Source organism: Syngnathus leptorhynchus, chromosome 18 (genome assembly GCF_054491065.1).
Source record: "Syngnathus leptorhynchus isolate UIUO chromosome 18, UIUO_Slep, whole genome shotgun sequence".
Classification (NCBI taxonomy): Eukaryota; Metazoa; Chordata; class Actinopteri; order Syngnathiformes; family Syngnathidae; genus Syngnathus; species Syngnathus leptorhynchus.
Window position 1 is genome coordinate 319,248 of NC_141212.1, and position 21,293 is coordinate 340,540.

Genomic DNA, 21,293 nt, shown 5'->3' on the forward strand with positions numbered 1-21,293 from the left:
AACCGAAACGCTGGGGAGTTGCTCCGTATGTGCACTTGAAAAGGTCATATTTGTCAAATAATTCCTCCGTCCACTTGGCAGCGTCATGATTGGTAAATCAACACGAAAACTTCGACACATTCCAAATGAAGTCAATCATTATGAGCCATCTGTATTGAATAGACGATCAGACCCCGTGTAGACAGCACTAATCAAGTCGAGAATAATCGTCCAGAATCTTGCAAGAGTTTCTTACGCTCGCTATTCGCTTTCATTTGTCTAGAAAGCGTCGTCATCAGAAACTACTGGCGCTCGTTTTCAAAACTAGCGAAGAAATACAGTCATTGTTTGGACAGTAGGTTACAGTGTCAGGTTGAAAAATAAACAAATAAACATAAAAAATCACTGCACGATTACTTGAAAAACACGGGTCAACAATGTTTTCAAATTTGAGATGCAAGTAAACATTTCCAGATTTTTTTTTGCACTGAGCTATGCTATCCAAAATAAAAGCCAATGTTTTATTTTTATTCCACACAGAAGACTACAGTTAAAGATCAAGCATTGAAAGATGATACTGCTCATTGGAGGAGAGGTTGTCGAGGTCGTTGTGATTTGAGGTATACAATGGTTTGGCTTGAAGGTTTCAGACCCCGATGACAATTGGCCTTGTCATATTGACAACGTCCTCATTGTCACCATACAAAGCACTGAAAATGATGCGTCAGGCTACTGCATATGGCAGAATTGGAGTCTGGGTTACTTTGAACGGGTTCTCCCATCAGCACTTGAGGTTGCAGGTTGACAGAGCGAATCCCCCGTTGGTCTCCCTCAGCCTCTCCTTGTGTCTGGCTTGGACCAGGCTGAACACGATGCCCGCCAGCGTCATGCGTCCATCCATCTTGGCCCCCGGGCGTCCGTCCGTCGCCGCCGCAATGGCTCTCTTGCTGCGTATGGTGCTGATGAAGTAGGTGCGCACTTTGCCCTGACACTCGCTCACCTGCAAGGACAGAAGAGAACAGACGTGCGTGCGTGCGTCACACGTGGACTCGCCGCAAGCGGGACACGCACGTCTGCGAGTCATTGCGGTGGTCCCACACTCACTCACTCACTCACCCCTTTGACAAAGATCTCCCCGCGCAGCTCCAACACAAAGCCCCACTCTGCCAGGATCCTGCGGGTGGCCTCGGGCACCTGGATGCGTCCGCTCACCCCCGTGCTGTCCATGCGGCTGGCCAAGTTCACCGTGGAACCCCAGATGTCGTACTGCGGTTTGCTGGCACCGATCACGCCCGCTACCACCGGCCCGTGAGCGATGCCTAAGGTACGGACATATAGCTTGTACAAGCTTCATGTCCGCTTCCCGCCGAGTGTCGCTGGACAAGGAGCCGCGGCGCGTGTCCGCCGTCGGCGACTTACCGACACGGAGCTGAAAGTCTTTGGCCGAGTGCCTGTTAATCTCCTTCAAGGTCTCCTGCATGGCCAGAGCAAATAGAACCAGTTCGCTCAAGTGATTCCATTCGTCCATGGACGGCTGCGAGGGAGGTGGATGAGGAGTCAGACCCGTGGCTAGGAGAGCTCACGTGGAAAGCAAAAAAAAGGGCTCTCTCCCTCCCACCTGCTTGTCGGGCGCCAGACCGGAAGCGGCCATGTAGCAGCTCCCGATGGTCTTGATCTTCTCCACGTAATGAAAGTACGACTCCTCCAGCAACTAGACGGCAAACATTTGATTCCGGACCAATGTGTTCGAGACGAGCTAAGCCGAGCTAACGCCGGTCACCTCGTCGAAGCCGGCTATGATCTCGTTGAGGAGTCGGAGGCAATCCACGCCTTGGTGTCTGATCTCCTTTTGCTCAAAGTACTCGTTAAATCCGGCGATAGACGCAAACATCACCCCCACCTCGTCGTAGGACTGCGAGTAGAGCTCCTGCAGAGAAACCCTGACTCTCAATGAGCCAATTGGGGACGATTGGTGATGATCAATGTGCGGCGGCGGCGGATCCGCTCTGCGCTCACGCACCTCATCGTTCTTGCTGCGGTCCAAGAAGTGGCGGGCCACGTGCATGGGCAGAATATTGTGCAGCAGACACTCATTGTGCTCCCGCAGCTCCCGCATGTCCTCCACTTCCTGCTGAGCCTGCAGACGCCACAGGAAGTCCTGCCTGGCGGTGGCCTCCCACTGGACAGACAGCAAACACAAGTCGGACCCATCTTCGCCAAAGACGGACGGCTCGGTCGGTACCTGGCGTCCGTTGTAAAAGACGGCCACCATGAACATGACCAGGAGGAGGATGGCGATGCCTTTCCTCCTCACGTAGTAAGACCTGTGCACCCACAAAAAAGACCAAGATAAAAACTTCCCGGACGCGTTAAGATCTGAATTTGCGAGTCGGACCCGTGCGGCGTGTCTTGGCGCGCCAGAGACAGGAAGGCCAGATGGATGAAGTAGGAATAGACGGCCACGGCCAGCAGCAGAACGGCCAGCTTCAGCAGGGAGTTGAGACGAAGAAACACGGCGCACGTCACCATGGCGATCACGCCGCTCAGCACAAACACCTGAGGGAAGAAGGGAAAGGAGCCACCTTGGAGCTCCAGCCAGCCGGCCAGCCAGCCAAGTTCACCTCACTCAACTTGGTTACCTCCGGGTAGGAACACACGGTGAGAGCCGACGCCGCCGTGTTTGCCTTTTCCATCTGGTGAGCTCCTCCCACGTCCGTCAGAACGCACCACAACTACACACAAATGTGTGTGAGTTTGACACGCAAAGTCTTTTCTTTGAACGCTCGCTCGCTCGCTCGCTCACAATGTCCGTGGAGGCCAAACCAAAGTTGATGAGCACGGTAGTGAGGGTGAGCGTGTTGCGAGCGCCGTTGTTCTCGTGGATCCAGCAGCAGAACTGCTGCAGCGCGGCCGGGCTCCATTTGAACTCCTCGGCCAGCGCCAGCAGCAGCAGCGACGCGTAGGTGAGCAGGAACAGGGAAAACTGCACAATGGCTGGAATCAGCCTGGAAGGGAGGGATGGAGGGAACAGATGAGTGGTGAAAAGTGTCTGAGGACAGGAACCGAGAGGCGGCTTGTCGGCCGTCCCCTGCCTGGGTGCCGGGATGAGGGCCTGGGCGGCCATGACAAAGAGCAGCATGATGAAGGAGCAGAGCAGGTTGGAGTTGAACATTTCGTCTCTCATCTGGGAAAACTGAAGACGGGAGGAGAGGTCAGACAGCGAGCGGGCCAACGCGCCCGCCATGTGCGTACCTTGTCCTCCACGTGCGTGTCCTTGAATAGCAGGGACAGAGGACTGATGTGCTCTTTGTGCATACGCTCGCTGCTGCGGACCTGGATGGCGCGTTTGATGCGTTGGTTGATTTCCTTGGAGGTGGACGGCCATATGTTGGGCAGCGACCCGTTGGTGAACGAGGCCAAGATCTGCAAGGCGACGGACGCCACATTGAGCCCATCGGCACCACGGCGAGGGAGGGAGGGAGGGAGGGAGGGAGCGAGGCAGCGAGGCAGCGAGGCCCGCAGTCGAGACGCACGCTGTTCATGTCGACGGCGCTGCCGAAAGGAGTTTGGTGGATGCGACTGGTTTTGCGGACTTTGCGAGGCTCCGCGTGCTCATCTCGGGGGATGTCCTCCTGAGGGCAAATGAGGAAGGTGGCGATGTTGTGTCGCCGCAGGAACTCGTTCCTGTCGCCTCCGCGCCCGTCTTCTGTCATGTAGGTGCCTTCCAGGCAGTCCAGGGTGGCCTTGGAGATATGGATCCTCCTGTGGAGCAAAAAGGAAATGAAAGCCGGAGCCTCTCACCCCGCCCGCTATGCCGGAGCCCCTCACCCCGGTATGCCGCCCGCCTCCAGCATGTTGGCGATGCCCACGTCCCAAGACCAAACGTCAAACTGCCATTTCTGCAGACCCAGCACCCCGCACAGGACCGAGCCCGAATGGATGCCGATCCTCATGTCCATGTTAAAGTTGAGCTGCCTGCGGACGGACCTGAGGGCGGCGAGAGGGCGGCCAGACGGCGTCAGACGCGTTTCGGTAGCGACTGAGCGAGCGGCCGGGCGGGCGGGCGTCATCACCGTATGGTGTTGATCATAGCCAGCCCCATTTCCACGCAGTGCCGGGCGTGGGCGCGCTGGGGTTCCGGGACCCCGGACACGCAATAATAACAGTCCCCGAGTATCTTGATTCGCAGGCACTGGTGCTCCTGCGACAAACACGCCCAGGTTGGCCTCGAAGCAAAACGCGGGCGATAGCGCGCCGGCTCGGCTCGGCTCTCTACCTCGGCCAAATGGTCAAAGCGTCCAAAGAGCTCGTTGAGGGTCCGAACCAAATCCTGAGCCGACAAGTTCATGGATAGCAGAGTAAAGCCCTTGATGTCGGCAAAAAGGATGCTGCCCGGCGGAGACGGACACAGAGAGACGCATCAGATCCGGTTCTGCATTTGAGGGAGGACTGGCAAGAGAACTAACCCACCCACCTGACATCTTTGTACTGGTGAATATAAATCTTGTGAAACTCTTGAGGAACGAGCTCGTCTTCCACGGAGCTCATGTCGGCGATCATTTCCAAGGCGACAAAGCGGGGCAAAATGGACAAGACCAGACGCTCCTTTGCCAGAGAAACGGAGCTGGTCAAATCCTAGCCGCCTTGCCGGCAGGGCGCGTCTTACCTGGCGCTGGTTCTCCTGCTCCAGCCGGAGGCGGCCTTCGATGCAGCGCCGCGTTTCCAGGAACACCTGGCGCTGCGAATGATCGCTCAGGTAGTGGATGAAGAAGCCGGCCGTGTTCATCCCCAGGTACAGGAGCCCTCGGGCCAGCACCTACCACCGCCAAAGTTGCACCGGATGGAACGGAGCAGCCAGAAGGTGGAGAATCTCGAGCTCACCTTGGTCAAGAGCGCGGCGGCGTCGTGGCGGAAGCGGAGCATCTCGGCCGCCAGCTGCAGCGCCGAGGTCAGCGAGCCGGCGCACATGGCCCACGCCAGCGGTAGGGGAAGCAGCGTGTACGTGGCAAACAGCGTGAACAGAAGGTACCACGACGGGTCTTTCTCCAGACCGTAGACCAGTCCTCCCACAACCTGAGCCGTCTGCGACAGCCAGCTGGCCAGCCCGGCGTAATGAAGCCACCTGGGCGACATGGAGTCCTTAAAGGTGAGCACCACCACGCACAGCGCCACGGCAAACACCATAAAGGCGCACGTCAAGCAGCCTCGCAGGGGGTCGGCCGCCGCCAGCGCAGCCGGCGCAGCCGGCGCAGCCGGCGCAGCCAGAGCCGCCGCCTCTTCCTCCTCCTTGCGCGCCAAGGCCAGGTACAGAACCAGGATGTGCAGCTTGGCCACGGCATCGATCACATTGGTGATGGCCAGGGAGTTGCGTCTTTGGTGAGACGAGTGCTGCTGGTAGAGGTTTTCCAGCTCTTTGGACTTGAAGGTGTGCCTCAGGGTGGGGATGTAAATGCCGTGAATAATGCGGCCCCAGTGCACAAAGAAGTCGGCGTCGCTGGCGTATTCGTTGGCGCCGCCGGGCCCTCCCACGCTGTGGCTGACGGAGCCGCGCATGTGGGAGGGGTGCACTCGAAAGGTGGAGGAGCGCCGCTTGACTCCGCGCGACGCCTTGCTGCGGATCTGCCGGTTGATTTCTTCCATGTAGGCGTCCGTCACAAAGATCTTGCGAGCTGGCTCCACGCCGACCTGTCGCGCCCGCCGCAAAAGCACCATTGGGACAGGTTCTCCCGGGAGGGAGATCGGGGTAGGCAGGCAGCCAGGCAGCCGGGCAGGCAGCCGGGCAAGGCAGCCAGCCAGGCAGGCCGGCGGCGTTCACCTGAGCGCTGAGCTCCTGCTGGATGATGATATGCTTGACGGCGTTCTGCCACAGCATCTTTTTCCGCCTCAGCCCCGGGGACAGGGTGGCGCCGGGACGGGGCGGCTCGCGCAGTTCCGTGGAGGAGACCTGCGTGGTCTCTGCAAAGGTCACCATGGCGGGCTTCAGTGGCTGACCTCAGATCTAAGGAAGAGCATTGCAAAGAGGGATTGTGCGCCGGAAGCTTGTCAACCAATGATCTGGTGGCCACATTTAGATAGGAGCTGGCTAATGCCCCCTGAGTTAAAGTCCTCCAGGTGGCTCTGGCTGTCCACTCTTGTCACACGTGACTCACTTCCATCGCGGCCAATCCTATTAGCGCGCCGTTTTCGGAATAGTAGGCTCTGAACTGAAATAGGGATCAAGCGGAACGCCGCTCCGCTCTTTTGCCGTGTCTACTGATTCCACTTTGCACAGCAAGTAAAAATGTTCTCTCCTAAAGCTGTCGGAGACACCGGAGCGTCCGACGGGTCGACGCGAGTCACGTCCGCCGAGCACTGACCTGTAGTGTGATGGTGTATCCGGCCAGCGCTCACGCTCGGGTTCAGAGGCAGCCCGTCCGTCACCGTTCATTTTGCCCCACATTCTCTCGCGTCCGCTCCGTACAAAACTTCGGGAAAGGGGAAAATGCTCTTCATGTCATTCTACAGGCAGAACAAGGGACAAACGTGGATCCGCCGGGATTGTAGATGAGCACCTGTTTTGAAAGGAAGTCGGCAAACTGTCAGGGAGCAGGGTGGCCGGCCAGCAGGTAGGCAGGCAGGCAGGCAGGCAGGCAGGCAGCCAGGCAGGCAGGCAGGCGGTGGCTGCAAAGAGGATTAATTAGTCAGCAGCCATTCTCTCTCTCTCCTCTCTTCTCTTCTCTTCTCTTCTGCTCTGCAAAGCTCAGGTCATGTGCGCTGCATGCTGCCTGCAGGCCGAGTCTTGCTTGCCCCCTCTCTCTCTCTCTCTCTCTCTCTCTCTCTGGCATTCACCTCATTGTTTTCTCTAGTCTGGGTGGTTCTGCCCACTCACTAACTGGCAGGCGGGGGAAGCAACGAGAAAGGGGGGGGGGGGGGGGGGGGGAGAAAGAGCAGGGGTCGGGCCACTCGTCACCACGAGCTGCACGGACGGCATGGAGTGCTTCGAGAGCCCGGACAAAGGGCGAGGACTTCGGGTAAGTAGAGCCTTCCACGTCGGGGAGCTGCTCTTCTCCTGCCCGCCCTACGCTTGCGTCCTCTCGGCCCAAGAGCGGGGAGCCTGCTGCGACTTCTGCCTCAACAGGTGGCTGGACAACTCAAACTATCTCGCCTTGAATTGAAGTGCTGTTTGCTTTCTTCATACGAGTCCATTTTTAAAATGCATTTCATTGGTCCAATTGCCAATGTCATTGTTAGGAATGAAATTCAACAGAGCTTTTAATCATTGGCACGGTGGCATTTCTTTCAGGACGACATTTGGCCCTCCGTAAGGTCGGCGCTATTAATACTGCCCAATGGGCCGGCCGGGCGTCGCTTGCAACTGCTGCTTCTCGTCATCACGTAATGGGGGAGGGGGACTGGGCTGATATGGAACGTCCACCCCGGCCGGAGCTCCCAAAAGGTTCAAACGGGTTACCGAACGTGGAAGCCTAGTAAAAAAATACTATCTCCATCATCAGAATGGTCTCTGGTCAAAACATGGAACTACTGTATGTGGAAGTAACGCCGCAAGTAGAAAAGGATGGAAAGGTGCCATGTCTTTTACAGGAAGGAGAGCCTGGCTAGATGTGGAAAGTGCAAGAAAGCCCACTACTGCGATGTCAAATGTCAGGTAGGGGGCAAAGGTCATCCGCTCGCTATGCACATTTCATGTTAGTGATATGCAAGGTGCTGCCCCCCTCCCCCCAACCCCCACCCTGAAAGAAAAGCAAAATGTGCCAATTACCAATTGGAGTTTCCCTGCGTGGAGCGCAGAAGGGCGACTGGGCGGCGCACAAGCTGGAGTGCTCGGCCATGGTGGCCTACGGTGAGAACTGGCGCCCGTCGGAGAGCAGCCGCCTGGTGGCTCGAATCCTGGCCAAGAAGGTGAGCGCTGGCGAGCGAGCGAGCGAGGAAGGCGGCGGAGGCTCGCTCAGGTCCCGGCGGCGGCTCGCTCAGGTCCCGGCTGAAACGCTGCGCTCCTCCCTCCCTCCCTCCCCTCCCCTCCCTGCAGAAAACGCAGCAAGAAAGAAGTACGTCCGAGAGGATCCTGCCGGTCGGAGACATGCAGTCACGTGAGTCCAAAGCCGCCCCACACCAGTCAGGTCCATTTCCAGCAGGATTTGAACGCACACACTTGAAGCCCAACGCTTGCTTACGTGAAGCCCGGCTTGAAGCGCAAACTGGCAAGTCTAAGCGGGCGTCTTCCCGTCGCAGACGTGGAGGACGCGGACAAGGAGAAAGGAGACAACGGCCAGGCGGACGCAGCCGGACTGCATCGCTTTTACTCCAAACATTTGGACTTTCCCGACTCCAAAGAGCTTCTGTCGCTTTTCTCACAGGTAAAATCGCTTCTTTTCTTTTTTTGGAACCCACTTTCAGTCAGTCACTCGGGGATCTTGACCTGATTTTCTTTGTCCACAGGTTTCCTGTAATGGCTTCACGATCGAGGATGAGGAATTGTCCCCGGTGGGCACTGCAATCTACCCAGAGTAAGACAAAAGTTAATCCTCATGCACAGGACGCTGCTGCATAGTGAGCCAATACTCACCAAAAGAGTTGCGCGTTGTTCGCCAGCAGGAAAGTTGACAGGAGGACCTGCGGCCTTTTTGGGATTCTGGGCTGTAATAAGGACACATGGGATTTGGTTGAACATGAAAATTCAAGCCGGAATAATTGTCTTTGGCAGTGTAGCGTTGCTCAACCACAGTTGCGTTCCCAACGCGGTTGTGACCTTCAAGGGTCGCGATGCTGAGGTGCGGGCCGTCCGGGACATGGAGCTTGGGGATGAAGTGAGGCGCACGCACGCACAAACGAACGATATTATTGTTGAGCCAATGATCTGAGCGAGCGCGCGTGCGCTTCCCGCTGCTAGGTGCTGATCAGTTACATCGACCTGCTCTACCCGACAGACGACCGCAAGCAAAGACTCCGAGAGTCCTACTACTTCACCTGCAACTGCGAAGAGTGTCGCACCAGATCCAAAGTGACGACACAAAATACAAACAAGAACATGCAATGCACTCAAAGACAGGCAAAACATTGGCCACGATTCACGAACACACTTCAATGCACGGACGGACGTGCACAACACGCCTTAATTGCAAATGGCGCTTTCTTTGCTTGCGTGCCTGAGCGCAGGACAAGCTGAAGCTGAAAGTGCGCAAGCGTGGCCAACCGGCGGACGCCGAGGCCATGATGCGATACGCTCGCAAAAGCATCCGGGACTTCCAGGAACTCAAACGCGTGAAAAATATCCTGGAAAGTGACGTCCATCGTGCTCCTTTTGGAATTTCAAAGCGTTGAGTTGGAAAGCCTGTCCCGTTGCGTCCTTGACTCTCTGGCACCCCCTAGCGAGCTTCTGGAGACGTGCGAGCAGACTCTGGAGAAGATGGGCGGCGTGCTGGACGACGCCAACGTCTACATGTTGCACTTCGACTACCAGGCCATGGGCGTGTGCATCTACCAGGGAGACCTCCACGCTGCCGTGCGCTACGGAGAGCTGCTCCTTCAACCATTCAGGTGAAAGCAATCTTACAAGATGAATGAGGGAGCACGTGGCACGTTCGAACTTTGTGTCACGGCAGCCAGCTGTATCCGGCCTACTCGCTCAACGTGTCGGCTTTGTACCTGAAGCTGTCCCGACTCTACCTGGCCTTGGACAGACGCTCGGCGGGGGTCGACGCGCTCCAGCAGGTGCCGTCGCTTTTGCTACCGGCGCCATTAGGGAGCCAGGCAGGCACCCGTGTGATCGATCACGAGCGGATCGTTTGTCCTGCAGGCACTGAGCATCATGGAAGTGGCCCACGGGAAAGATCATCTCTACGTCCGAGAACTGCGCGAGCGACTGGCCGCATAGGAATGCACGCCGCCGCCTCCAAATCCGTCCAGCCAACGAGCTTCCGGCCGACCGGCGTCATGACGGACGATTCGTTTCATTACGGATGGCAACAAATTGCAAAAGTTCAAATGTCAACTTGCCTCCCAACTTGCTTGTGTCGGGCGAGTCCCCACTAACCTAGCTACCCGCGGCCAACCTCACTCTAGCCATAAACTAGTTGACAGCGGCGTAGAGAAAATAAGGCTTTATTGCATGAAGAGCAAGTACATGTTTTCGGGCGAGGAGGAGAATGCAGATGCAAAACGTCCGTCCGTCCGTCCGTCTGTCCGTCCGCATGCACACGCAGCCAGGACAAAGATAGGAACAAACAGTGAAATGGCGAGTGACCGACGCGGGTTGCCTTATACGCAACACAACACAGATACTGCATTTATACGCTTCTATACATTCAAATATATATTTGTTTCAGAAAACACGCATGCATAGTTGAAGAGGTTGCGGTATTTTTCATAGTACCAAGTCAGGAATGATTTTACACACAGTACGAGTGTCTGAACAAAAAACTAAATGTCATTTTATAAACACGTCGAAGGATAAATACTGACCGCAAACGTTTGGGCTAAGATAGTTCCTTGGGTGAGGCACAATTGGAGGCTATTTACAAAAAAAGGGGGGGGGGGGAGGGGCGCACTGCTATTGCTAAGTTTCAGCCCAGTCGATGAAAGGAAGCCAGCTCACGTGAATAGGATTCACAGAGTTGCCGCAAGTGCAGGCACGATGTAGGCACGATGACATCACCTATTCTCTTGTTGTTTTGGTAAGCCACAGGGTTGAGCTGCTTGCCTCAGGCAAAGCAATACTACAAATAAATTAGACAGCGCCTGAAGTGGCTACAGTGTCTGGAAAGCAAGATGATTTTAGATGAGGCGAGAGTTCTTGAGGAACTGGATGAGGACCCTGTAGACAAACTTGTACTGCGAAACGGTCTGGACCATCAGCATCCGCTGCTGCCTCAAGCCCGAAAGCATGGTGGGGATCTCCACGGGCTAAACGGGAGGACAACCGACAATGAGCCAGCGCCATTTGTTTTGGCACTGGACACAAGGTTGGGCGAGGTACCAACCTCGTTGTGCTCCAGGCAACTGATCATCAACTCGGTGAGAATGACCACGCCGGTGCGGCCCACGCCTGCGCTGCAGTGCACCACCACGGGCGGGTTGGGGCTCTTGGAGGTGTCCAGCATGGAGTTGGTGTGCCTCCTCACCGACTGGATCTCCTCCAGGTAGGCTGAGAAGAAGAAAAAGAAGGGGGGTGGGGGGATGAAACGGCCGGCCAGAAGCAAACGCGCACGATGGGCGGGCGGGCGGGCGATCACCCACAGAGGAAGCCCTGCACGTATTCGGGGCAGCCCTGCTCGGGCCAGTCGGTGTACTGCAGGTGCCACACGGTCCGCTCCTGGCCCGACAGCAGGTGTTTGACCTTCAGGCCCGTGGTGGCGTAGCAGCCCGAGTCGGTGCGGAACTTGGTGGTCACCTTGAACTTGCCGTGCGTGGCCGAGTTGTGCTTGGAGCCCAGCTTGGGCCAGTAGCGGTGACTCTTGGAGCGCCCGCCCTCCTGGAAACCAGGCGCAAAGCTTGAAACACAACCGGCCCGCGGCCGGCCGGCCCGCCCGCCCCGCCTCGCGTACCTCCTCAGCCGTAACCATGGCGATGACATTGACGCCCTGCTCCCACACCATCTGCCAGAAATCGGCGCAGGTGTTGGCCAGCGGACCCTGGGTGGCGATGTAGTGCCACTCCTCCCCTCGGATGCTCACCTGCCCACAAAATCATGGCGTCAGAGCCCACGGAGAAAGGCGTGGCTCCCCGTGGCCCACCTTGATATGGGAGGCGTTGATGTAGCCGGTGTTGTTCTCCTTGTTGGGCACCAGCTCCACCCGGTTCTCCTCGTACGGGAGCACGTCGCGGAAGCGGTTGCGCTCGGCGTTGTCGGGGAGCGCGGCGGTGGTGACGGCGCCGTCCGCCCTCTTTTTGGGCACCTGCTCGTACTCGCTGAAGACGCGCTCCTCCTCCAGCTTCAGCTCCAACGTGGTGCACTGGCGAGCGGCGACCAGAGCGCTCGACCACTCGAAACCCCAAAGAGCGACTGCGAGCCAGACGGCGGCGGCGGTCTTACCCGTTCGTCGGCGGCGCCCTCGTCGGCCGGACGCTCGGGGTTGCGGGCCGCGTAGAGGCCGTTGAGGGCGGCCATCATGAGCGGTCGCTTGGCCGAGTCGGCCGACATCTTCTGCCTCTCCAACGTCTTCAGGAGAGAGGAGAAGCCCGCGGTCACGCTGGCGCCCGTGGCAAACATATTGTGAAGCACTTTGGCCCGCCCCTCCCTCCTTTGGTCTTTGAAACGGGATCGGATTAGCTAATGACCCTCACGCAACCGAGGTGACGTTGCCATCTCTTTTGGCACAATGTGAAGAATAGGAACCTGTGAGGAGGTTTTAGCGGGCCACAGAGCCTCGCGCTATCTAAAGCAGATTATTTCTCATAATAAACAACCTAACCAAGTCGAGCAAATGGCAACGATGCAGATCAATGCCCTGTTTGAGGAGTTGAGTCTTACCCTCTGCGCTATCTCCCGCTCCACGATGCTGTCCTCCAAGGAGAACATCTCCGACACGGGCCTCTCCTTGAGCGGCTCCTTCCTCACCCTCTCCTTCACGCTGGTGAGGTCCGGTTCCGAAATGGACGGCCCCAAGACGTTGCCGGCGGGCTGGCCGTCCTCGGGCCCCCGGGACGGGCCGGGCTCGGCGGCGACCGGGCGGTTGCGAGCGGGAACGTTGCCGGGGGCTCTGGGAGGGCCCGGGTACTCCGGAGGGGGCTTGTTGGGCAGCTTGGCCAGAGCGGCCTGCAACTGGGCGCTGATGCTGATGTCCTCGTTGAGACCCGGGATTTGGACGTCCAGCTCGGGCCTCTCTTCTTCTTCCTCCTCTTCATCTTCGTCCTCCTCGCTCTCGCTGCTGTGGATGAGCATGGTGGCGTTGGAGAGAGTCTTTTGATGCTGGTAGGCGGCCACCGGGGCTTCTTTCTGCGGGGGGGTGGGAATGGCCAAATCTTTGGATGGCGGCGGCGGCGGGGCTTGCTGGGCCATGGGCTGTGGGGGCATGACGTGCTCCCTCAGAGTATTCCTTCGGTGAAGAGGCGCGTTGATGCCCTTGACGGCCACGGCCTCCAGGCCGGCGCCTCTCGTGCCGCCGATCACCTCCATGCTGTGGCGCTTGCCCAGGGTGGAGCGGTGCTTGGCGGCGGCGGCGGTGGTGAGCGGCTCGCTGACCTCCTGCAGGGACTGGCGCACCACCGCCGAGCTGTCCGGCTGGAAGGTCTTGACGGACAGCTGCACCATGCGGGTCACCAGCTCCGGGCTGCTGCCCCCGATGCAGCGCAGGCGGTGGCTGGCCAGGTCCGGCGTGCTGGTGGCCGGCCGGAAGGCCGCCGAGGGATACGGCGGCGGGGGGCGCGATACCGGGTGCCTGGCCACGTGAGCCGAGGCGCCGTAGCCGCCGCTCCCTTGTTGTTTGGTGTTAGCCAGCTCGGGCGTGCTGACCGTGTGAGAGATGGAGGTGCCGGCGCCAGCCGCGCCGCTCCCGCCGTTGATGCGTGGCGAGCGACAAGGCCCGCTCCCCGCCGCTCCCTGATGGGGGCCGCCGTGGGACACCGGCTTGCTGTAGCTGATCTACAAGGCAGGAAGCGGCCAACATACGGTCTGGTCAAGGCCCAGGCGCGCAAATCCCGACAGACACGGTTATCCTGACCTGCGCGTAGGGCCCGCCGGGGCCGGGTCCCGGGCCGGGGTAGGGGCCCCTCATTTCGGGCTGGCTGTAGACCAGCGCCTCGGGCTGGCGATAGGCGCAGGCGTTGCTGATGTTGAGACTGCGCAGCGACTGGCTGTGCAGGTCGTGCTGAGCGTGCAGCACGCGCCGCTTCTGCCGCATGACGGCGTCGTACTCGGGCGTGGGCCGGTAGGACGGCGCGATGATGGCGCTGTGCCGGTGGCTGGGGATGTAGTCGGGGCGCATCAGCTCGCTGCCCGGGATGCTCAGGTCGGAGGAGACGGGCGAGGGCGGCACGAAGGTCTGCGAGCGGTTGAGCGAGCTCAGGCTGGGGCTGCTGTAGACGCTGCCGCCGTTGGGCAGGGCGCCGTTGCGGAAGGGGAACTCGGCGGCCTGGCAGCGCTCCAGGCTGCTCTCCGACTTGTAGTAGGGCTCCTCGTGGTGGAAGATGCTGTCTACGGGGCGGCAGCGCAGCGCAGCACAACACAGGTGGCTCACACCGGAGCGGCCGAAGCCGGGCGCCTCGGGCGGGCGGGCAGCCGGGCGACAAGCGTACCTTGAGAGCTCTTTGTGTCTTGGTACTGGGAATGCACCGTCTGGAAGTTGCACGACTGCGGCCGAGGCTGCCAGAAAGGAAGAGAAAAGAGAGCTGTCGGGGAATCCCTTTCAAATACGGACTGCTGGAATAAGACCGACTATTAGCGCGATGACTACTGAATGAAGAGGTCTATTTCGGAGACTTCCCGGCCCGCGTCGGCATATTTGGCCGTGAACGAGCAGCGACGACTCGAGAATCTTCTCCGAGGAGCGGCCATTGCGTCGCCTTTAGCTGCCATTGTCCGGAGGCCAAGGAGCCGCGTAAATCCACCGCTTCGCGTGGCAGCGACGCCAAGGTCAAAAATGAGAGGCCAGACGCTTGACTCGTACCAGAGAAAGGCGGTGCGTCCAGGTGGGCCTCCTCCTGATTGGCGCCGGAGAGCGAGCGGGCCTGAAGAGACACGCGTGAGGAGGAACATGAGCGCCGTAGGTGAATGTGCGCTTTGCGTACAGACTCACTCTGCGCAAATCTTGTTCTGTTTGTAGAACTTGTGTCTGGCCGTGAACAGACGAGCGATGTACTTGGCCATCTCCATGTCCTCCTGCGAAGATTCATTTTGATGGCCGAATGTAGTATGTTGGCAAGTTGCGCTTTGGCGCGGCTCACCATGTGAAAGATGATGGTGTCGTCGCGACTGGTGATCTCCACGGTGATGGCCGACTTGTTGTGCGCCACGGTGCCGATGTCCTTCCACCTGTTACGCAAGCCAAGGCGCGTTTTCACCCCCAGCGAGCGAGCCAGCGAGCGAGCGAGCGCCAACGAGACAAACGCTGACCTGTGGAGCATGATGGATCGGCCGTTTCTGTGCTTGACAAAGACGCCGACGAAAGACATGCCGATGAAAATGTCGTTGGTGTAGTTGTCCTGCGCGCCGAGAGAGGGCGCCGTTAAAATCTGTCGGGGAGACTTTGGAGCGGCGCAGGACCACGCACCTTAGCGGCGAAACTCTCCTGGCCGAAGCCGTCCAGTTTCTCGATCTCCTTGATGTAGAGCAGCTCCGCTTCGGCCGGCGCCATTCGACTGCGAGCAGAAGGCGTTAGCGTTTGGCGGCAAAACAATCCAGCCGCCGGTCGCTATGGGTCGGTACCAGTGGCTCTTGTGCTCTTCGGCCACCTTCTGCGTCCACTCCTCCAGCACCTCGTCTCCGTGAGGCCAGTTCTAGTCGTTGGACAGGCAGGCCAGAGAGTTGGCCGGGCAGATGTGCCGTGGCGGCGATGGCGACGACGGGCTACTCACCACTGGGAAGAGCACGTACTCCCGCAGGAAGTCCTGAGACATGAACTGAGTGAAGTCCCCAAAGTCGGCTGCAAGCAAAGTAAGACGAGCCTTTTCTTGATGCTGACGTCAGCAGAAAGTCTGTGCGTGTGTCCCCCCCATTGCCTCCCCTTAATGAGTCTCATAACACGTGACTTTCCCAGGCCCAACATGATGTCGGCCGGTGCGATAACGCTCTTCCTGCCGCGGGCCAAGACTGACCTTGGCGCTGGCGATAAGCAAACGCTCCGTTTACATTCCGTCCGGAGAGACACACAGCAAGCGGGAGGGACACTCTGCTCTGTGTGTGTGATAGCATAGGAAGTGAAGTGGCGTGCGTGCACGCGTGCGTGGGCGCGGGCGGGCGGGCGCGCTCTCTCTCGGCGGCCATATTAGGTAGCAAAGTCAAGATGACCTGAGCAAATGCACGCGAGGTTGCGCTCTCTTCTCTTCTCTTCTCTTCTCTTCTCTTACCTTGCACGGCCAGGCCGGCCAGTCTGATGCCCTGCTCCACCGTGCAGTGGAGGCGTCCGTCCAACAACTCCTTCTTCACCTGAAGGTAATACTGGTACCTGAAACACAGAGACACGTCGTCTAAAAGAAAGAAAGAAGGAAGACCAAAGAAAGAAAGCCAAGCTCGGCAGAGGTCGGTCAGGGCGTAACGCCGGCGGGCTCGCGTAACGCCGGCGGGCTCGCGTAACGCCAGCTTTCTTGCCGTTTGTCTCGGCTGGAACGGTCGTGACAAAAGATGACGTTCAACTTCTAGCCACGTGGGGGGGCCGTGTTTTGGGGGCCAAGAAATCCCGAGCCGTGTCGCGCTTTCATTTTCACACTTGCAGTTGATTTGCTTTTTTTTTTTTTTCACCTTCACCTCGGAGCCTCGTCTCCTTTTTTTAGCCGCTGTCGGGGCGGCCTATAATCGTCCCCGCGCGCCTCCTCCCTCGCCCTGTCATTACACCCGTTGGCTGGGATGCCATTCCGTTCCCGTGGCAACCCTCTAATTAGCCAGGCCGCGCCGCCGAGGCGGCTTCAGGGAGGGAGGCGGCGGGCGGAGCTCGACGCGGTCGAGAGAGGCGGAGCCGAGGAAGAGCAAAAGTGTCAAACTATGGCGGACTGTTCAAAGGAGGACATTTCACTCTCTCTTCCTTTGAGTAAAGTGCCTTGGACACTCATGACAACATTTGACTCCTCCTAAAGCCACTTTGGTGAATTTTGGGCTTCACATTTTCGCATCCTTACGCCAAACACAAGGGCGGGCGCACGCACACGTGACGTGGGCCGGTCTTTGCTCATTTTGGGCAGCGCTTATTTTGGGAAATAATTACGGTTGGCAGCCGTAGGGGGAGCCGCGGAGCAAACCCCATCGCCAGCCAGCCAGCGAGCGAGCGAGCGAGCCACACTTTGCCCACTGTTGCTTTTGGCAGCCGACCCCAAATCAAGCCAAGCCGCCGTGCCGTAGTCACTATGTTTACAACAAAAGAGCATTACGATTTTTGGGTGTGCGTAATTACACTTCAAGTCGCCCACCCCAAAAAAAGAAAAGTCGGGAAGGCAGCGGTTTCTCACCGCAAAACCAACGCGGCGTAAAGCAAACAACAAGTCTGGCTGCAAAACATTTACATTCTGGACAAATTCACCTTTGCGTGAACCCTGTGAAAATTAGAGCCGCATTTAAAAAAAAGTATGGCTTCCCGCAATCCATGGCAGCCGGCCAGCTTTTTGCACTCACTTTTTGCCATTCTTTAGTCATCGTCAACATAAACCTCGGGACTGAGAGGATTGTTTACAAGCTTGGAGTGAGCGGGTGGTGGTGGTGGTGTGGGGGTCGATTTTGCAAAGCCTGCCCGGCCGGGGCGGCGCATAGGGCCCCACAAGCGACGCATTGTGACAAGGTCCTCTGCCGAACGGCAGCTGCCTTCGCCGAGGATTCTTGGGAGGAGTGTCCGTGCGTGCGTGCGTGAGTGAGTGAGTGTCTGTTGAGTAAAGCAGACATCGGCCCCTTTCTCCAGCCCCCCCACCCCGCTCTCCTTTTGGAGGAATGTGTGGTCCGCCTCCTACGCTGGACGGCTGTGCCAACATTCCTGACTCACACAAGGAGAAAAAGGAGGGAAGGGCTGAAAGAGAACTAAATACGGGAGCGGAATGAAAATGTGCTGCCGACGCTGTGCAAGCGCGCTAATAGTAGCAGACTATTGTACTGTCCCCACCACCATGGACAGATGCGCACACACAGAAGGCCGCAGGGGATTCCTGGAATACCATCCCTTTAGCAGAGCAGAGCAGAGCAGAGCAGATGGTGGCCTCTGCAGAACAAACCTGCGCTCTTACCTGGTGGCTTCCTGCTCCAAGCGGGACACGCTGGGCACGTAGAACATGACCCCAAAGAAGAGCAGCGGCTCGTTGCCAAACTTGTCCAGCTGTTTCTTGAGGGGCTTCTCCAACTCCACCCAACGCTGCGCCGGCGCCTGGGTCTTCCCTCGGAACCACAGGCCAAAGTAGGGCGTCTAAAGCCCACGGGGGGGGGGGGCGTCAGAAAGGAGATCTCGGCGGAGTCGCCAACGGAGGTCTCTCTCACCTCGCGTAGTTCCAGCCGCTGCGCCACGGCTTCCAGGCATTCCTGCCCCGTGCTCTCCACCGACAGCGTACATTCGATCACGTTGTTGTCCAGCAGCCGAATGCGCGTCACAAAATAGTTCTTGCTCAAGACGTTGTAGCGCCGCGTGCGCCGCAGCTTCAGCCGGAAGGGCATGGCAAGTTCAAAGGTCGCGCTGAAGACCGAGCCACTTTAGGAGCTGCTCGCGGCCCCCCTCGCGCTCGGGCCGCGGCGCCGTGTGGGGAGATGCTCCGTGGCCAGACGCTGGCCCATTCCCAAAGGAGGACGACAGGACACCACAGGACAGGACAGGACAGGACAGGACAGGAGCGCCGCCGCTGGAGACAGAAAGACAAAAACACATTTCCATGCCGCTTGCTATCACGTTCCTTGGTGGCCAATCAATCCGAGGACAGAATTGGTCGATTGTCACGGACAGATTGGCAGAAAATGCACGGACGGGAGGCCAGATGTCTCTCGAAAGATCATCTGCTCATTTTGCTGCACTCCAGCCGGCTCAAACGCACGACACAACTGTCATCGGTCGCGTCGCTCGCCGAGCCGGACCAAAATTGAAATTCACAGCTTACACACTAGGGTGTAGGGTGTGAGGACGGCCACAAAAACAACGGACAGACAGGAAGAAGCCAGCGCACCGGCACCAATGGGCGGGGCAAAGGTTGTGGGAAACAGAGGAGCTGCGCCGTCTCTTATCATGTCCTTCCACTTGTTCCCAAGAAGAACGGTAAGGAGGGAAAAATCAACAGCCGGCCAGCCGGCCGGCATCAAGAGCCCCAAACCGCAGCCCTGCTCACTTTTTCCATGGCATTCCCACCCACTGCCAAGCCAAAGCGACCCACGTTGGGGGGGGAGCAAAAAAAGGACCTTACAACACACAAGCCTGCTTGTCAGCAGCTATTGTGAGCTCAGCTCAGATCTATCTATCTATCTATCTATCTATCTATCTATCTATCTATCTATCTATCTATCTATCTATCTATCTATCTATCTATCTATCTATCTATCTATCTATCTATCTATCTATCTATCTATCTATCGCACGTATGTTTGGTAGTCTCTGGCACACGATGGGAGGCGGGGCTCGCGGTGATTGACATTCCACCCCTTCGCACCTGCGAAGCCAAGCATCAGACATAACAGGGCAGGTCCAAACACGCTTTGTCACAAGCGGGCTATGTTGATGCGCAATGTTGGTTTTTTTCGGTGCTCGACATTTTGAAGCAACTTCACCAAAAACACGCAGACCACTAAAGCATTGGCCCCGCCCCCAGCCGCTCGCTGAGCTAAGTTGGCGCTGCTGGCAAGATGCGGAATTCTTCACAGCTTTCAAATTCCCCGGCCAGCCAAAGTGCCGTGTATTCCCCCCAAACCACTGGCCCTGCTACCATGTCATTTACACAGCGTGCTGTTGGACATGAGACGCCAGATGTCCGTGGGGGAGGGGGGCACGCCCCCTGCAGCAATATTTGCCTTTAGATGTTTGCGTGCGTGCGTGCATGGTTTTTTTTACAGGTGCATGTCAAAACACGCACATCGTTCACACGCATACGCATTCAAATATGTAAGAGTTGTGCAAGGACGCGTTCCAAAACACAAACGACAAAGGCATTTTACTATGAATGCAATATTTGGGACTGATCTGACGGTGAAGATCCAGGTGGTAGATCGGTGTGTCATTTGCCGTGTCATCGTTACCAGACTGCTGTCATTTTCAACTGTTTTGGAATCAAATCTCCAGGTCATACGCTGACAATGTCATCGAAGAATGATTTAGGACTTCATTCGGAGCAAGCATGTCTGAGGTCAGGCCCGGGGCCAAACCCGCGGCCCAATTCCACCCGCGGCCCAATTCCACCCGCGGCCAAATTCCACCCGTGGCCCAATTCCACCCGCGGCCAAATTTGACCCACGGCCTCTGGCATCGCAGATGAAGATGTACTCAAAGAGCTGCGTTCCTTTTCACCAAGAGATGGCAGCAGACCTGAGGCCGTGCCAATGCAAACTTCACCCCACTCACAAAGTTGTGATGGGTGTCGGGGTGACACCCCCCCCCCCCTTCCCCTCGCCGTGTGAGCCTCACGTGGCCTTTTCCAGCCCATTTCCAAAACGCAGAGAAAGGTTGACGTGGGGGGGCGTCGCTTCCAGGACAAGTGTTTCACAGAAACAGAAAACAAGTCTCGTTCCCCTCAGCAAATCAGGCCCGATTGGATAGCAATTGAAGCAAAGGCTGCTCCACTTAATTGGTCATTTGCTCATTATTTGATCGTAAAGCTCCAAATGATGGGCTGTGTGACCTTTCGGCCTTTGTTTGCGCTTAGGCATGTAGGTTGCTCCCTTAGCTGTCATTTTGAAGCGAGCGTGAAGCGCCATGTAAACAACTTTGGCGGAGCAATTTCAGACTCAATCAACCATGTCAGCCAATGCAAGCCAATGCAAGCCAATGCTCCACAGAACCCCTTGGGGAGCAAGTCGTGACAATATTTGGGATGCACCGTCAGCTTCCTTACGTGGCCCGGCCATTTGGGGGGGGGGGGCAGACCCAACACTCATTCAAAAAGTAGCACAAATAAACACTTTGAAAGAGTCCAACTCACCCCGCTACATGCCGATGTGGCCCGAAGAGACCTCTCTCCGTCTCCTTCTCTCCTTCACAGCGAAAACATAATCCCCATCCAGTGTGGATTAGGTTTCCACGTGAAACTCAGGATTTTGCGACGTACTCTCTGCGGAGGGGAAATAAATCTCAGTCGTAAAACTCGATTTGGTGGCGCCAGGGAAGGGAAAAAAAAAAAAAAAAAGTTTTCGGCGGGTCTAATTCGGAGTTGAACGGCAGGCACCAAAAAAGGCTTAGGAGCCGAGCCGTCTCTCTCACGAGTGGGCTAACTTGGCCGTGGCGGAGAGTCGAGCAGTAGCGACGTGGTCTCGCTGGGGCTGGGCGGGCGTCTTTGCTAGGCAATGCGGTGCGGTGCGGCGCGGCACGGAGCGGAGCGGTCCAGTCCAGCAGAGGAGCCGACGCTGCTTGCCCTACGGGGGCGTTCTGGACACGAGTGGGCGGGGGTGAGACGGAGTCGCTAGATGCGTTCACGAGTACCAAATAATGTCGGAACACAGGCAATTATTCCAAAGTGGCCATTTTGCAGTAGGCACACGTTTTTGTCTTCCACACACACTCCAT

At 57.6% G+C, this 21,293-nt stretch overlaps 3 protein-coding genes across 7 annotated transcripts; 1 reads left to right on the top strand and 2 right to left on the bottom strand.

Moving 5' to 3' along the window:
* Positions 1 to 157: 157 nt before the first annotated feature.
* On the bottom strand, positions 158 to 9,886 carry LOC147042023 (adenylate cyclase type 8). 2 transcript variants are annotated; one of them, XM_085937506.1, is made up of 25 exons: positions 8,543 to 9,886; positions 8,151 to 8,474; positions 7,739 to 7,990; positions 6,531 to 6,639; positions 6,336 to 6,443; positions 5,795 to 5,977; positions 4,861 to 5,664; positions 4,646 to 4,795; positions 4,454 to 4,584; positions 4,256 to 4,367; positions 4,053 to 4,180; positions 3,808 to 3,966; positions 3,513 to 3,741; positions 3,232 to 3,402; positions 3,072 to 3,172; positions 2,783 to 2,984; positions 2,619 to 2,711; positions 2,375 to 2,535; positions 2,222 to 2,303; positions 2,000 to 2,158; positions 1,760 to 1,906; positions 1,598 to 1,690; positions 1,399 to 1,513; positions 1,096 to 1,298; positions 158 to 979 (listed from the first exon to the last, which is right to left on the bottom strand). In XM_085937506.1, exons 6-25 carry the CDS (start codon positions 5,948 to 5,950, stop codon positions 761 to 763), a joined length of 3,615 nt encoding a protein of 1,204 aa, XP_085793632.1. In that variant the 5' UTR covers positions 5,951 to 5,977; positions 6,336 to 6,443; positions 6,531 to 6,639; positions 7,739 to 7,990; positions 8,151 to 8,474; positions 8,543 to 9,886; the 3' UTR covers positions 158 to 760. The 2 variants fall into 2 exon arrangements, 1 of the variants encoding a protein (XP_085793632.1); XR_015068878.1 differs by lacking the exons at positions 158 to 979; positions 1,096 to 1,298; positions 1,399 to 1,513 and having other exon boundaries at positions 1,760 to 1,919.
* Positions 6,934 to 10,501, top strand: LOC147042024 (N-lysine methyltransferase SMYD2-B-like). 3 transcript variants are annotated; one of them, XR_015068879.1, is made up of 12 exons: positions 6,934 to 7,096; positions 7,561 to 7,624; positions 7,768 to 7,878; positions 8,006 to 8,066; positions 8,209 to 8,333; positions 8,416 to 8,483; positions 8,681 to 8,783; positions 8,867 to 8,977; positions 9,133 to 9,244; positions 9,339 to 9,513; positions 9,583 to 9,687; positions 9,773 to 9,870. XR_015068879.1 is itself a non-coding variant. In XM_085937514.1 (12 exons), exons 1-12 carry the CDS (start codon positions 6,948 to 6,950, stop codon positions 9,848 to 9,850), a joined length of 1,266 nt encoding a protein of 421 aa, XP_085793640.1. In that variant the 5' UTR covers positions 6,934 to 6,947; the 3' UTR covers positions 9,851 to 10,501. The 3 variants fall into 3 exon arrangements, 2 of the variants coding, with proteins under 2 accessions (XP_085793640.1, XP_085793641.1); XM_085937514.1 differs by having other exon boundaries at positions 9,579 to 9,687; positions 9,773 to 10,501; XM_085937515.1 differs by having other exon boundaries at positions 9,628 to 9,687; positions 9,773 to 10,501.
* On the bottom strand, positions 10,062 to 21,147 carry LOC147042025 (tyrosine-protein phosphatase non-receptor type 14-like). 2 transcript variants are annotated; one of them, XM_085937503.1, is made up of 20 exons: positions 20,713 to 21,143; positions 18,080 to 18,435; positions 17,833 to 18,008; positions 15,979 to 16,076; positions 15,487 to 15,554; positions 15,338 to 15,408; positions 15,183 to 15,270; positions 15,026 to 15,114; positions 14,857 to 14,944; positions 14,709 to 14,791; positions 14,580 to 14,640; positions 14,209 to 14,275; positions 13,635 to 14,107; positions 12,446 to 13,555; positions 12,008 to 12,133; positions 11,709 to 11,927; positions 11,520 to 11,648; positions 11,212 to 11,446; positions 10,956 to 11,119; positions 10,062 to 10,878 (listed from the first exon to the last, which is right to left on the bottom strand). In XM_085937503.1, exons 2-20 carry the CDS (start codon positions 18,251 to 18,253, stop codon positions 10,750 to 10,752), a joined length of 3,648 nt encoding a protein of 1,215 aa, XP_085793629.1. In that variant the 5' UTR covers positions 18,254 to 18,435; positions 20,713 to 21,143; the 3' UTR covers positions 10,062 to 10,749. The 2 variants fall into 2 exon arrangements, with proteins under 2 accessions (XP_085793629.1, XP_085793631.1); XM_085937505.1 differs by lacking the exons at positions 10,062 to 10,878; positions 10,956 to 11,119; positions 11,212 to 11,446 and having other exon boundaries at positions 11,520 to 11,570; positions 11,649 to 11,927; positions 20,713 to 21,147.
* Positions 21,148 to 21,293: the final 146 nt, after the last annotated feature.

What these genes read in the sequence shown, in the direction of transcription:
- LOC147042023 (XM_085937506.1), bottom strand. Translation starts at nt 5,950, where the DNA reads ATGGTGACCTTTGCAGAGACCACGCAGGTCTCCTCCACGGAACTGCGC. An exon ending in GCTATGATCAACACCATACG is followed by an intron (nt 3,967 to 4,052) that starts GTGATGACGCCC and finishes CGCCGCCCTCAG; the next exon opens with GTCCGTCCGCAGGCAGCTCA. An exon ending in ACCGCAGCAAGAACGATGAG is followed by an intron (nt 1,907 to 1,999) that starts GTGCGTGAGCGC and finishes GTTTCTCTGCAG; the next exon opens with GAGCTCTACTCGCAGTCCTA.
- LOC147042024 (XM_085937514.1), top strand. Translation starts at nt 6,948, where the DNA reads ATGGAGTGCTTCGAGAGCCCGGACAAAGGGCGAGGACTTCGGGTAAGT. An exon ending in CTCGAATCCTGGCCAAGAAG is followed by an intron (nt 7,879 to 8,005) that starts GTGAGCGCTGGC and finishes CCCTCCCTGCAG; the next exon opens with AAAACGCAGCAAGAAAGAAG. An exon ending in AGTGTCGCACCAGATCCAAA is followed by an intron (nt 8,978 to 9,132) that starts GTGACGACACAA and finishes GCCTGAGCGCAG; the next exon opens with GACAAGCTGAAGCTGAAAGT.
- LOC147042025 (XM_085937503.1), bottom strand. Translation starts at nt 18,253, where the DNA reads ATGCCCTTCCGGCTGAAGCTGCGGCGCACGCGGCGCTACAACGTCTTG. An exon ending in TTGGAGCAGGAAGCCACCAG is followed by an intron (nt 16,077 to 17,832) that starts GTAAGAGCGCAG and finishes TCTGTGTTTCAG; the next exon opens with GTACCAGTATTACCTTCAGG. An exon ending in TCAACGCCTCCCATATCAAG is followed by an intron (nt 11,649 to 11,708) that starts GTGGGCCACGGG and finishes TTTTGTGGGCAG; the next exon opens with GTGAGCATCCGAGGGGAGGA.